Here is a 13,870-nt window from a genome sequence, read left to right on the forward strand (position 1 = left end):
TAAATGCCAACCATTTACCATTTACCAAATCAGACTTGGATGAGCATTGCAGCATGAATGCAATTGGACACTAAGTTACCTAAGGTCACAGCAGCCTACCTACTGCATAGCTGCTCAGTTCTAATGCAGTTTAAAAACTTATATATATTTTTTGACCATCAGTTTGAAGACAAGATGTGATTTTGTCATCACCACACCTATGCACATGGTCAGTTAGCTAGTGTTGAGATTATGGCATTAGAAAAGCTAATTGTTTAGAGCAAACTGATTCAAGATTCACAAAGTGAATTCAGAAGAAAATTAGTTAAATGTGAATAAATTCAAACGTAAATGTACTGTACAAAATTTTTAACGGACTTCAGTTGGGAAATGTGTTTTCTGGGACAAGAGGGGTAATAAACTGCAATGCCTCTGGTAACCACTGGAGTTTGCGAGCTTCAGGGGGAAAATCAATGGTAAACAGAGTTCAGGGGGTAAAACACTGCAAGTCAGGCCTGAAAGTGCAAGCGGAGAATGAGCCAATGGTATCGCCAGATAACGGTATCATGTATCCGCGCAACAAGACTATACTCCGCCTCTTCCTCCCACTTAACCCGAATAATTTACTAGGCTACCAGGGGGCAGCAGTTATTTGTGTTGTACGGTCTCACGTTTACTCACAAATAGCGAAAGAAAAAATAACGACGTGAAGGAAAAATCATAGTTTTTGCAGAAATGGCAGGCAAGTAAACAGGCAACTGTACTAAATCCGATCAGATTTCTTTGATATATTACAGCAAAGTATTAACTTATCGTTCTGTTGTTCCTCACCGATGTAAGAAAAGTTCATTGAACCTTTGTAACCACTGTAAATTAGACATACAAGGTCGTATAACGCGTTTGACGATTTTACTGGGAATTCAGTTAAAAAAAACTGAACAGGAAACAATTAAGATAGTTTTCAAAGACACACACACACGGGGTGATTATGCAAATACGGGAACTTTTATGTCCTTTGGGTATATAGTTCTTTTTAGATTAATCTTGCACCCAATCTCTCATTTACTGTTGTCTGAAGCCCAGATGTATTTTAATGAGAAAAGCAAAAATAATTTAAAAAACATATAATCGCATATTTAAGTAAAAAGAAAAAAGAATAAAATGAATTAAATTGACTACAAAATGCAATAGGCTATTTATTTCAAACAGAATTTACCGGTTCCATGCCAGTGGCGTCACTTGTAATGCTTGTAAATAAAGTATTTTCAATGTAAACGTTACTTGGCTACCAACAGATGCAGTAGTTCGCCTACAGTCAGCATCATGCCTGTGGAGGATAAAGATTCATATGCTCCTCATATTCTAACGTTATGGATTTGGTCATGCCTACGAGTTGGGGAGCCAACAAAAAAGAAAATCACTTCATTGAAAATTGCTACATACAAACCTGCAAAATACAAAAATATAATTGATATTGCTGCAGACCATAGTGATCTCGTCAAGACAATGAGCTCCATTGGCCCAAACAGACTCTTTTGGCCAATGACAGATAACATATTTGAAAGGGAACTTACGCACCTGAACCCCATCCAGTGACAAAGAGACAGGTGGAGCTGGATACTGTGGCCTTTAATGAGCAGTGTATGAGTTCTGACATTGATGCATCACAAAATAGCTTTTTTTTCTGTGTTGGTGCGACATGCAGTCTGACAAGATCAGGTTAATCTTGTGCCAGTGTTTTGTAAATTATCATAGATTTTTGCGCGTGACACTTAAGATTTTCTTAGTTACGAAAGGTAAACAAATTGCATTTCCAGAACACATTGTACATTCCTGCCATAGACCTTGTTTTTTAGTTAAATAATAATTAAATAATGATTTATGTCAATATTTGCATTACAGATTCAAAGAGGATGTGCTTCCGGTAATCATAGTTTTTTCCCAACCAAAAGATGAAAGAAAATATATGACAAATAAGATGACAAATAAAATATTGTATACAGCTATCTAATCAAGTTTATATACTCAGGTATTTAAATGTTTAATTGTTTTACTGGTGATGTTTAAAAATCCTCAATGGCAATATTTCCTTTTTCAAAATACTTGTTAATTAATACAATACAATATACTTAATTACTTTTACAGTGAATAATTGCAAAAAATGATTACTGTACAGATAAAGCTGTACATTTAGGATCATAATGAGACCAATAGACTGGTCTTTCAATGGATTTTATTTTTTAAGAGTATGCATGGCAAATTGTTCCTGTTATTGCAGGATCACCCATATATACAGTATAGTATGTATAGTTAGCTTCAAATTGATCATTTAGATTATATGAGACTGTTAGTAGCCTAATTATCAAAGGAGTCAATATTTTTTACATTTTCATTTCTGAAATATGGTGCCATTTTAATCCTTTTTGAAATGGTAAAATAAATGTTATGGTATGTGATTTCCAGGAAGGTAACTTATTCACAGCGACACAAAAATGGAATGTAATCCTTAGCCCTACCACCTACACATGAACATATCTTTATTCTGTGTCTATTGTGTCCACATGTTGGCTATTTAAATGTGACGTGCAGAGACTGCGCTGATAAAAGAACTGGTTTGGAAGTGCCTGCAGGCTCGGGATCTAGCATATTGCCCCTACAGCCACTTTCCCGTAGGTGCCGCAATATTGACGACGACGGGCGACATAGTCACAGGTAAGAATTTGTAGATGGTTCCCAGTGGGGATCATGGGAGTGTAATGTAGGGTACTGAGAATGTATGCATCTATAAAATGTGTGGTGTTTCTTAAGTCTTAAATATTGTATGATTGCTTCACAGGCTGTAATGTGGAAAATGCTTCCTTTGGACTGACCGTGTGCGCAGAGAGGACAGCAATACAGCGGGCTGTGGCTGAGGGGCACAGACAATTCACTGCTATTGCTGTCACCTGGTGAGAAGCTGCATGTAACAGTAAATATGCCCAGAATGCATTGATGACGTCCAACAAAAGATGGGTGAAGCTGTGTCGACTGACATTCATTATTAATGTTATACTCAGTGAGCACTTTATTAGGCATTTATTAGACTTCTTTTTTAGACTTCTACTGCTGTAGCCTATCCACTTAGGATACTTTGTGTGTTCAGAGATGCTCTTCTGCATACCATTGTTGTAATGTGTGGTTATTTGCGTTACTGTCACCTTTCTGTCAGCTTTGACCAGTCTGGCCATTCTCCTCTGACATCTCTCATTAACAAGGCGTTTTTGTCTGCAGAACTGCTGCTCACTGGTTTTTGCACCATTCTTTGTAAACTCTAGAGACTAGTGTGCGTGAAAATACCAGGAGATCAGCAGTTTCTGAGATACTTAAACCACCCTGTCTGCCACCAACAATCATTACACAGTCAAAGTCACTTAGACCCCATTCTGATGGCTGATGTGAACATTAACTGAAGCTTAAACCCGTATGACCCGTATCTACATGATTGTATGCATTGCACTGCTGCCACACAATTGGCTGATTAGATAATCGCATGAATAAGTAGGTGTAATAAAGTAAAATTTTTACTAACAAAGTGCTTGGTGAGTGTAAAACCTGTTCCTTTGATGTAATGTATTTTAAATCTTGTGATGTGTGTTTGATTTTTGTTTAAACTTTATTGTGTACCACAGGATTCGGGTAATACATTAACAAATCAGAAAAGCATCAAATTGAGTTGGTTAGACAGTCTCACTTTGTTTCTCAGCGATATTAAAGACAGTTTTGTGGGACCCTGTGGAGCATGTCGACAAGTGCTGATGGAAGTGAGTACAGTGTACATCAATTTTCACCTCATATAACCCCTAACTTTTTTGCAGTGAAAAATAGTCTTACCATTTTGTGATAGGAATGCACATAGCACATTTCACTAATTAACTGATTGATGTTTACATATCCTGCTATGGAAGCCCACTAGAACACTGAATTGGGACAGATTATAATATGTGTTGAAGATCTGTGGTATTACACAATATTACCACAGTAAATAAATTGATTGGAAATTAGACCACATTTACAATATTTTAGTAGCAATTGTAGACTATTAGAGTAATGTCTTTTTGGAAGACACATAAACAAAATGTTTTTATAACATACCCACTGCATGGTTCCAGACAATGCGTATTCGTGAGGAACATCGGGCTGTACATTTATCTGGATTAAATATGGTGGACTGTCATGGATGATGACAATGACATATTCTCCTTCTGACTTTCTCATCCCAGTTTGGGTCAAATTGGGATGTCTACCTAACCAAGCCAGATGGTTCCTATAAGAAGACTAGCCTCCAAGAACTGTTGCCCTTGGCCTTCTCCCCTGCTCACCTTGAAAAGAATTCAATGGCTAACATGACTTTATAAAAACATGTATAATAGAACACTTTCCAACTCCTTCATTCACATCTAACATTCCATTGTAGTCCCACCATACTTCAGTCAGAAATTGGTGCACAAGAGGAACCATGAATGATAGTAATCATAATATGTTTTAGGTAACAGTTGAAATGGAAATGTTTAAGAACATGGAACAGTAAAAAATTTCAAGCATAGTGTTTGGCCTAGGCTTTAAGGATTGAAAGGAAAGGGTGCAATTTTAAAATTGTTTTGGGACATAAAGAATCCTTATATGAGTGGAAAGCCTGCTCAGGACAAATTCATGTTTGTTATGGTTGTATGTCTCCAGATAGATTTTCTGATAATAATCATTTTTCTGTATGTAAATTAGTTTTGTCATTGTTTGTTTGTTATTTTTATTCATTAATCCACTATAGTAATGGTTCCCAGACGTTAATTAATTAGGTAGTTGAACACACACGTTTTTCCCTTAAACGTATCAATACAATGCAGGTTTGTTATCATTTTGCCTTTAATTGTTTCCAATATAACACAATAAGCACAATATGCACATTGGAATTTTATTGTTTATAGTATGCATAGCTGTCTAACGAAATGCGGTTTAAGAGGGTAGATTAATCCCTCTAAGCATGAAAAGCACCAAGTTAATAAAATTGGAAAACCCGCTTGTAAAAATTCTTGGATTGCAATTGTGGTTGTGATACACAGGGGTACTCCAAGAGTTTGGGAACCACCGCACTTTACGACATTCTATAATATGTCATTAGCTACCACATCGACTTTATCTACCACAGTTCTGAGAGCGATATGTGGATAAAAGATCTACTGTCCCATTGGCTGTAGTACTTATATAGCCCGTGGTACTTTCCTTCCCTCAGTGACGGCTGGAAGGCAGCAGGTTCAGCTCACCCAACCTCAGATTATGTGTACATACTACTTCGCGTTCGCAGGCAGCTTTTCTTTGATGTATTTTTAGGTTGTTCTACTCACTTCTACAAGCGGCTGACTTCCCGGGTTCACCGGGGGAAGGAAAGTACGGGTACAGTGTCGTTTTCCGGTCTGAAGATAGTAACTTGGCTAAAGTATTTCCGGAAACATGGAGGCTGTTGTGAGTGAAGTCGTGGCTCCCGAGGACCTGTCGGTAAGCATGATTATAACGTTATCTTATTGAGACTGTGTCGTTCAACGATTATAGGAAATACATTTTTCGAATGATACCATATTCTTGTTTAATGCGACGAGATGAGAACATTGTAGACGTGGCCTAGCGTAGCCATGTACGAATGTACGCCATCGAAGCGTTCACAAGTCCTAAAACGGCATAATAATCGGTTATGGGCACTTATTACATTATGTCTCCACTTCAAATGAACGGATATGAGATGACCTTACTTTAGAGCATATACTTACGCACATGCTTTCTTATTTAGCGAAGTAAGCTTTGGTAACGCTAGTTACAGTAACTAGCCAAGTTAGCTAGCTAGCTGTTTAGCTAAATTGAAATATGTGGTGTTTATGCTGCATACTATGGCAGTTTTGTTGAAACTGCGTAGTTGTACACACTTGACATCGATTGTGCCTCCATTTTACCAGAGTTGCACAACTCTAGATTGAAAACGTTAACTTGCTACACAGTTGTTGGAAAAGATTCGCTAAGTCAGTGACGATGCATTCAGTAGTTGTAATACTAACTAGAATATTCCTCTTTGGTTTGACGAGACTCGTGACTGTGTCTTTGGTCCATTAAAGGCATAGTTCTCGAATGAAAAAATACGAATTTCTCTGAGTGAACGTTTTTGATTGGGTGAGAGTGTACGATTGTTTTTTTGGGCGAGATGAAGGATATTTTACATGCTGACTACATGTTGAATTTAATTGGCGTGTCTCCGGTCACTCAAAAGGAGCTTGTTATATCGATGCCCAATCATCTGCCATGGGGGGGGGGGTCGAGAGTATATTGGTTTACTAAACTAGTTTATTTAACGAATTGGTTCCCTCCTCTCTGGTTGAAGGTGTGTTAAGTGAAATCAGCTGGTCTAATGACGTTTGATGACCTGCAAACTCGGCCCTCCATGTCATCATGATTGGTCATCATGATTGGGCATCAATGCTCCGGGTCTTCCACCCGTTTAAAATAGGCTATTGCAGGGGTCGGCAACCCTGGTCCTGGAGAGCCGCAGGGTGTGCTGGCTTTCATTGTTACTTGGCATTAATTTATCAGTAAAAGCCGTTGATCACACAGTTAACTCACTTCACCTGGTTTCTTGGGTCTGAATCGGTTGCTTATTTTAAAGTGGAGACGAAAGCCAGCACACCCTGCGGCTCTCCAGGACCAGGGTTGCCGACCCCTGGGCTATTGTTATTCAAAGATTGCATGCAATTGCATCTTGTTTTCGGTTGTAACAGTTTCCTATCGCCTAGTAACCTGTGCTCAGTGAAATTGTGACGCCTCAGCATTAGCATTGGGACACTTGGGAATTAAGAGCTTGTCTTAAAACATGTAAAACGGGTCGTCCTGTTGTGAACCTTTGTAAATATCTTCCATCGCACAGACAAACGGTCTGCCAATCCAAAACCTACTGAAACTGAAATATAAAAACAACCAGAAACTGAAAGTTAAAGGCCCAAACACATTTTTCGAGCTTCTCGTATCGTCCTGGATTTTTTTCATTTGTATTCCATATTGATCCAAGTCCAAAGACATACAAGCTTAGGGACTACAGATGAAAATGATCTCATTAGCTAACTCTGACACATTTACATTGCTGTGGAAACAGAAAATGTTGATTAATGTGCACTGTCCCTGGTAAATAAATGAAATAAAGTTAAGTTGCTAAATGTGAGCACATCGGCTGGATTGGTGACAGTGCCAGGGGTCACCAACCCTGGTCCTGGAGATCTACCGTCCTGTAGGTTTTCACTCCAACCATATAACAGCGGACCTCATTCAACAGCTAGGGAACTCATCAAGATGCTAATTGTTGGTATCAGGTGGGCCAAATTAGGGTTGGAGTGAACCTACGGGATGGTAGATCTCCAGGAACAGGGTTGGTGATGCCTGGATTGCACTATAACACATTCTCTTCCCTTGCGGCCTTCCCTCAAGGGTGGCATTTTCTGACTAAATTTGTTGCATGTAACAAGCATTCAGCTCTGTGCTCAAGTCTTTTCTTTTTCTGTTGGATTACTTTGGAATGCTCATTTTAATTAATAAAAACATACCCTCTGGGGGAAAGGGTTAGGGTCTTCAGAAAGTATTCATACCCCTTCAATTCTTTCACTTTGTGTTTTCGATTTAATTTGTAATAAATACAATTGCCTTTGTTGCCCATCAGTCAAATAACCTCAATAACCCATAATGCCCCCTAAACCCTTGGGTAAGTCTCTACAAGCTTTGCACACCTGGATTTGGGCAGTTTATCCCATTCTTCCTGGCAGATCCTGTTGAGCTCTGTCAGATTGGATGGGAAGTGTCTGTGAACTGCCATCTTCGGGTCTCTCCGCAGATGTTCTATGGGGTTTAAGTCTGGGCTTTGGCTGGGCCACTCAAGGACAGTCAGACTTGTCTGGAAGCCACCCCAGCATTGTCTTGGCAGTATGCTTTCGGTCATTGTCGTCGTAAAACCAGGAGAATGACACTGATGTGAATTGTAGCAACCTGTGGGCGGGGTGAAAAGACTACAACAGTACTCAACATTTCTTAATATGGAATTATACACAATTTATTTATTTAATTATGTTGTGAATTACCCACTCACTGCTGACGTGTTTGTCTTTCAGAAATTTGAGAAGAAGTACAATGGGGAGTTGGCTAAGGGGAGTGTGTCCAAGGAAACAAAGTTTGAGTATGCTTGGTGTTTGATTCGGAGCAAGTACCCCGGGGATATCAAGAAGGGAATATCGATGCTGGAAGGTGAGTATACAATGCCAATACCCATTCCAATGAATGGGGGAAAAAAAACTTACTGAAGAAACGTTGTAACGTTTATATTTGTAAAGTTAATGAATATGATTAAAAGTTCTTTATGAAAATAAAATATGGAATTTCACCTCTTAAATGTTCCAGATTAAACTTCATAATTAAATTGAACAGCTAAAGTACATTTATTTTTACTCGAGTCAGTAATGGTAATTAAAAAATATTTGTAAATTGAGATTGTTGAAAATGTACTGTACTACTTTTTTCTGTTTCAGCAGTGTCTCTGTGGTGTTGATTTTCTTTCTGTTTCCTTATTAATTGTATTTACTTTTTCATAGACCTGGTTCAGAAGACCCCAAAGGATGACCAAAGAGACTACTTATTCTACCTTTCTGTTGCAAACTACAGACTAAAGGTGATGTATGCCAGTTATGACTCCCAGTTATTGGTTATTAATGAATATATCATTTATTTTCCAACTGCATCACATTTGTCTATGGCTGTACACATTTCTATTCTTTCCCTAACTCCCATGCAGTCTCCTTGAGTATATAGCACTTTGTGGTTTGTTCCGTTCCAATTCACCCCATCAATTCAGGAAATTAACTGAAATTCAGTTAATACAAAAATCCTCACAGGACATTGGTCTGTGTATCATTCATTCATTATTTAATTTCTATTATGCTTGTAAAAAAAAAAAGAAAAAAAAAAGGGTAAATTGTTTATTTCTGTTTCTCAATGGGAGTGAAAAAGAAAGAAAAGGCATGCATTTTTCACATTTCTTATTACAATGTGTAATCTGGAAACCAGAATTCCAAAACAAGAAAAGTGTTTGCTTTCACTGGGAACTTGTGGGTGGGGCAAACAAGGTGAGGCTTCAGATGGCTACCTAATGCATAATGCTATATCTACTCTGTGTGGGCCTATTAGACGGTTCAACTGATCGGTTGTAAATTAAATGTAAGTTTTATTGTAGCTATTTCTCTAGCCTACATTTAGAGGTCCACATGCATCAGCTTTCTCTTCCTGGTTTTAGAATCTAAGACACCCACAAAATGTTTGCAAAGAGCAGTGTTGTAGGTTTAAAAATAAATAAATGAATAAATAAAAAATAAAATCTCTAACCCTGCCCCCAGAGCAGTGGTCAGCTCTGTGCTAACATTTCGCGTCATCAGTTTCAGCCCACGTTTATTGCTTAACACTGTAGTGGCCTAATTATCCATATTTGGAGTTTGAATTGGAAGCAGATTTTCATCTCGGACTGGGGGTGTAAACATTATGCTGTTGGGAAAGTAGGATGTAAAAATACAATGTGAGTAAATATTAAAGCCTACATATACACACCGACCTACTTCGCAAACCCAGTGATAATGTAACTAGGCATATGATTTTTACCTCTATGTAATTGTTTGCAGTGTAGCATAACCTAAGACGTGCGGGTTAGGGACTACAGGTGAAAATTAGCTCATTAGCTAACTCTGGCACATTTACATTGATGTGGCAACTGATGTGCCCTGTCCCTGATTTACTAAAATAAGTTTAAAATAATAACAAGCACAACATGAACAGCAAGCATAGCCTACTCAGAAGGACCCCAGGGTCCAGGTTAGGAACCGCTGGTCTGTACCATTCTGCACGATCTGAGACTTTGTTTGTCCCTCCCACAAGTTCTCAAGGTTGTACATCAAAAATGAACACTGTCATTGTTTTCTGCTTTTGGTTTTCTGGTTAACAGATTACCCATAGCAATATGAAAAATGTTAAAACAACTGGTTTTCTTGCGGTTGAGAAACTGAAAAATTAGAAAAATGACCCGTTTTTACCACCCATTTACGTTCACCACCTTAAAGGAATTTAAGTAACAAATTTATGAATGATACTAGGACCATTATAGGCATTTTTCAATCAATGACTTGAATTTCAGTTCATTTCCTCAAGTGACTGAATAGAAATTTAATTGACCAAAACCAGGTTATGAAGGAAATTGAAGATTGAAGGAAATTGAAGATTGAAGGAAATTGAAGATGATTAAATAAAGTTTTTCATTCTGCTGTAAAGATTTACTGCAGGATGAGTCATCTCCCTAGCCATAGTCAGTATTATGCTCATGGAAAGTATGTTTTTCCTCATAGCTATTTTGTTTGTCACATTACTTTGTATGCATTTATGGCCATCCTCATTTACCTGATGGAAATTCTCTGCTCTGTGACGCTGTTAGGAGTATGAAAAGGCTCTGAAGTATATCCGCACTCTGCTCAGAAATGAGCCAGGGAACACGCAGGCCCTGGAGCTGGAGAAACTCATTGACAAAGCCCTAAAGAAAGGTAAGGGGTGGTGGTGGAGGGGGTGTTATAAAGATCTGTCCTGCAGATCAAAGGCTTGATGGTGTGTAGTGATCACTTGTCAGAATTGTATTGTGAATGAGCTAACGGCTGGAAGCTATTGGAGAGGGATACAGCATGGTCATTGATGGGTATTGCAGCATTGTCAAGCTCTTGATAGGTGTGGCTATGGGCGGGTGTGGTTGTGGGAGAAAAGGGGATAGAATAAGGGGTCAAGCCAGGGGATGCAGAATAATGGCAGGCACGTTAAGTGTCCCTGAGCTTGACGCCTAACCCCCAGTTGCTCCCAACGAGCTGATGGCAGCCTTTCACCATTGGTGTGTGCATGTGTGTGTGGGTGAATGCAAGGCATTCATTGTAAAGCACTTTGAATAAAAGTTCTGTATAAATGCAGTTCATTAAGTGTCAGCAGAACAGGTACATTAATTTTTAGTTTATTCTAAATTCAAGAACCAAAAAAAGCTTGTGCAAATTGGTTGGTGTGTGGTCAACGATCCTGAATGGGTTTATTCTTTCCTGGTTCACCTAGATGGATTGGTTGGGATGGCGATCGTGGGAGGCATCGGCCTGGGCGTGGCTGGTTTAGCAGGCCTCATCGGTTTGGCTGTGGCAAAGACCAAATCCTAATAAGAAGCAGGGAGGTGTCTGGCTTCATTCTTTCCTCCTACAGAAGACTGTCATGCCCCTGTGAAACCTTTCTACAATTACTGATTCAGACTGGGTCACTTGATGTTAGACCAGTTTCATGCAGCTTGACTACATTAAACTACTCAACTAAATTATTTCTTCCCTCACAGATAATAATAATAATGGGAGTGACTTTAATCTTCAAAATTTATGTCGTTTCTGTTTAAAAGTATGGTTTATGTTTACCTTTACTGTCCAGCCTACATTTTTCAATTTCAATTAAGAAATGAATCATCTTTTGGGACACCATATTAGTGTTATCACCCCCCTTGGGTTTGAAATGGAAAGCTTTTGGAAGTTAATTTATATGGTAGGCTTTGTCATTTGTTGTGTACTAAAGGTTTTCAGTTTGTAGTTGGTTGAGCTCTATATTGCCACTGGAAAATAAAACTGTGGTTTATTTAGAATACATGCATTTGTTCTTATATTTTGTTATATATTGTTCATATTTGTCCCAATAGAAGAGGCTCCAATTGTGAGTGAACTGGGGCTGGCTGTTTCTCCTAACTTCAAGGCCTTGACTGCGATGCATATCATACACTAAAACTTTAACAGGACAGAGCTTGTTTTGCAGTGGTTTAATATGAGCAGATGGTCAAACATTGGCCTTGGGAACAAGCTCTTCACCCAATCCCTTGAACCCTCATGAGATTTTTTCGCAAAATCACATATTTCAAGATGATCTTTAATTAAATCAGTTCTCCAAACCATAATGTTCTGTCTTTCAATAAAAGACAGCCAAACAAAATTAGAAGCTGAATTTTGCTAGGTTGTCTAAATTGACTTTTAAAATAGCTTGTCTACATAGTTTTTATATTTTAAATTCTCATAGATTAATGAAACGGACCATGAATATTTAGGCCTAATTAATGGATGTGCCATTATGTTAATATGGAATACACTGTGCACTATGGTTACTCATAGAATGAAACTACAACCCATGTATGCTAACTTTATAACCATAGCTTTTGAATGTATTTATTAAATGGTAGCAGAATGTTTTTGGGGAAAGATTTCTGAATTTATACAAAGGGCATATTTACTTCACTAGTACTTAGTGTATTGTGTGTATGTGATATTGAAGGTGTCTTTATAGGTGTCCTTGGAAATTTTATTATATTGTAGAAGTTCTCTTCAAGTGTCCCGTTACAGTAATTGTATCGATCAGTCCGGTGAATGCTCTGACTTTCCCACAGCCAGAAAGCCCTGCCAAGTCACATACTTATGAAGTGCTGGGGCCCCATTGTACACTGTCAGAACAGTCAGTCCCTCTCTCTCTCTCTCTCGCTCGCTCGCTCGCTCGCTCGCTCTCTCGCTCTCGTTCTCTCTCTCTCTCGCTCATATTTTTAATTTATTTTTCATTTATTTTTTCTTCTCCTGAATGCCATGTCTTTCATTACACATTAGGCTCTGAAAGTGACATCTTCAGCAGCTACTGAAGACCTTTTAAACAGCAATCACAGGATGTTAACTCGATCCTCTTAGTTGTTTCACAATTTCACTGTTAACACGGGGCTTTTCAAAAATGGAATGATATATATATGGAGATGTAAGTGGCTTGGGTATGTGAATGTGTTTGAATAGCTATGATGTAGCCAGGGGTAGGAGACATTTGTTGACATTTTATCATATTTCTTCTGGTCACCCTTACACAGTGAATGAGACTGAAGTGACTGAGGATTGAACAAGTTGTATCCTGTTTTTGTCTCTCATGGGTATTATGTTTAATGATTTTTTAAAAATAAATTCCATAAGTTGAAACATTGGTTTTCATATCGATTTTTAATTCAGCATATTGTTTGAGCTTTTATACAGTAGATAGAAAACTCAAAGATATTGGATCATTGAAATCCCACCATATATTGTAGAAATCAATTGGAAATAAATTGTGTGAATACTAGCAGTGGTTAATACTAGCAGTCTCACAAGTTTCTGTCAAAGGAAGTTTGTTGCCAAATGCAAGTCTCTGAATGTTTTCTTGATTTGTTTAATTGTAAATAAATATTTTATGCACTAAATAATGTGTGCTTGTTGCATTTCACCTGGTTGCATTAAGAATAATACAAATTAAAGCTGTTAAAGATTAATTCCACTCACTGTTTAGGCCTGGCTCTGCCTTCTACACAAATTTGAGAAAATGCATTCTGGATTGGGTAGAGTAGGTGTCCATCTCATTGGTTAGAGAAACTTTATGCAAATCAGGTGCAGGCAGTACGCTGACATCATGATTGGGGATGGGCCATGGTGGACTGCAGAAAGCATGTTTGAAACTCTTAAGGGCAGGATTAGATGCTTTTATACCAGTTTTTATGCCCAAACAATATTTCATGAATGTTGAAATAATGGCATGGATAAAAAAAGTTTCACTAAGGTAGGCATACATAAAAAATGTGAAATGTGTGATTACCATTTTAGCCATTGTTTTCTTTTTTTCCCCAGATTGTTGCCTTCTAGAAGTAGAATGTAGCTGATGCTGCAAATGGCACTAACCCATTCAGTACTATCAGTACATGTGAGAAAAGTGAATATAGAACATAGAACATTTGTTCCATTCT

The 13,870-nt window shown here is 38.1% G+C and overlaps 2 protein-coding genes across 2 annotated transcripts; both read left to right on the top strand.

Annotated features, from left to right (window-relative positions):
* Positions 1–608: 608 nt before the first annotated feature.
* zgc:103586 lies at positions 609–5,042 on the top strand. The gene is made up of 5 exons (XM_061235900.1): positions 609–721; positions 2,569–2,691; positions 2,816–2,927; positions 3,722–3,779; positions 4,239–5,042. Exons 1-5 carry the CDS (start codon positions 715–717, stop codon positions 4,371–4,373), a joined length of 435 nt encoding a protein of 144 aa, XP_061091884.1. The 5' UTR covers positions 609–714; the 3' UTR covers positions 4,374–5,042.
* A 191-nt stretch (positions 5,043–5,233) lies between these two features.
* fis1 (fission, mitochondrial 1) lies at positions 5,234–13,336 on the top strand. The gene is made up of 5 exons (XM_061235899.1): positions 5,234–5,508; positions 8,148–8,280; positions 8,625–8,701; positions 10,505–10,610; positions 11,158–13,336. Exons 1-5 carry the CDS (start codon positions 5,464–5,466, stop codon positions 11,253–11,255), a joined length of 459 nt encoding a protein of 152 aa, XP_061091883.1. The 5' UTR covers positions 5,234–5,463; the 3' UTR covers positions 11,256–13,336.
* The last annotated feature ends 534 nt before the right edge of the window (positions 13,337–13,870 follow it).

This window comes from Conger conger, chromosome 3, assembly GCF_963514075.1.
Source record: "Conger conger chromosome 3, fConCon1.1, whole genome shotgun sequence".
Classification (NCBI taxonomy): Eukaryota; Metazoa; Chordata; class Actinopteri; order Anguilliformes; family Congridae; genus Conger; species Conger conger.

Excerpts from the sequence above, each read along its gene's own strand:
- fis1 (XM_061235899.1), top strand. The coding sequence starts at position 5,464 with ATGGAGGCTGTTGTGAGTGAAGTCGTGGCTCCCGAGGACCTGTCG. Across the intron at positions 5,509-8,147 it reads TGGCTCCCGAGGACCTGTCG|AAATTTGAGAAGAAGTACAA; the intron begins GTAAGCATGATT and ends TTTGTCTTTCAG. Across the intron at positions 8,281-8,624 it reads GGGAATATCGATGCTGGAAG|ACCTGGTTCAGAAGACCCCA; the intron begins GTGAGTATACAA and ends ACTTTTTCATAG.
- zgc:103586 (XM_061235900.1), top strand. Across the intron at positions 2,692-2,815 it reads GACGGGCGACATAGTCACAG|GCTGTAATGTGGAAAATGCT; the intron begins GTAAGAATTTGT and ends ATTGCTTCACAG. Across the intron at positions 3,780-4,238 it reads GTCGACAAGTGCTGATGGAA|TTTGGGTCAAATTGGGATGT; the intron begins GTGAGTACAGTG and ends TTCTCATCCCAG.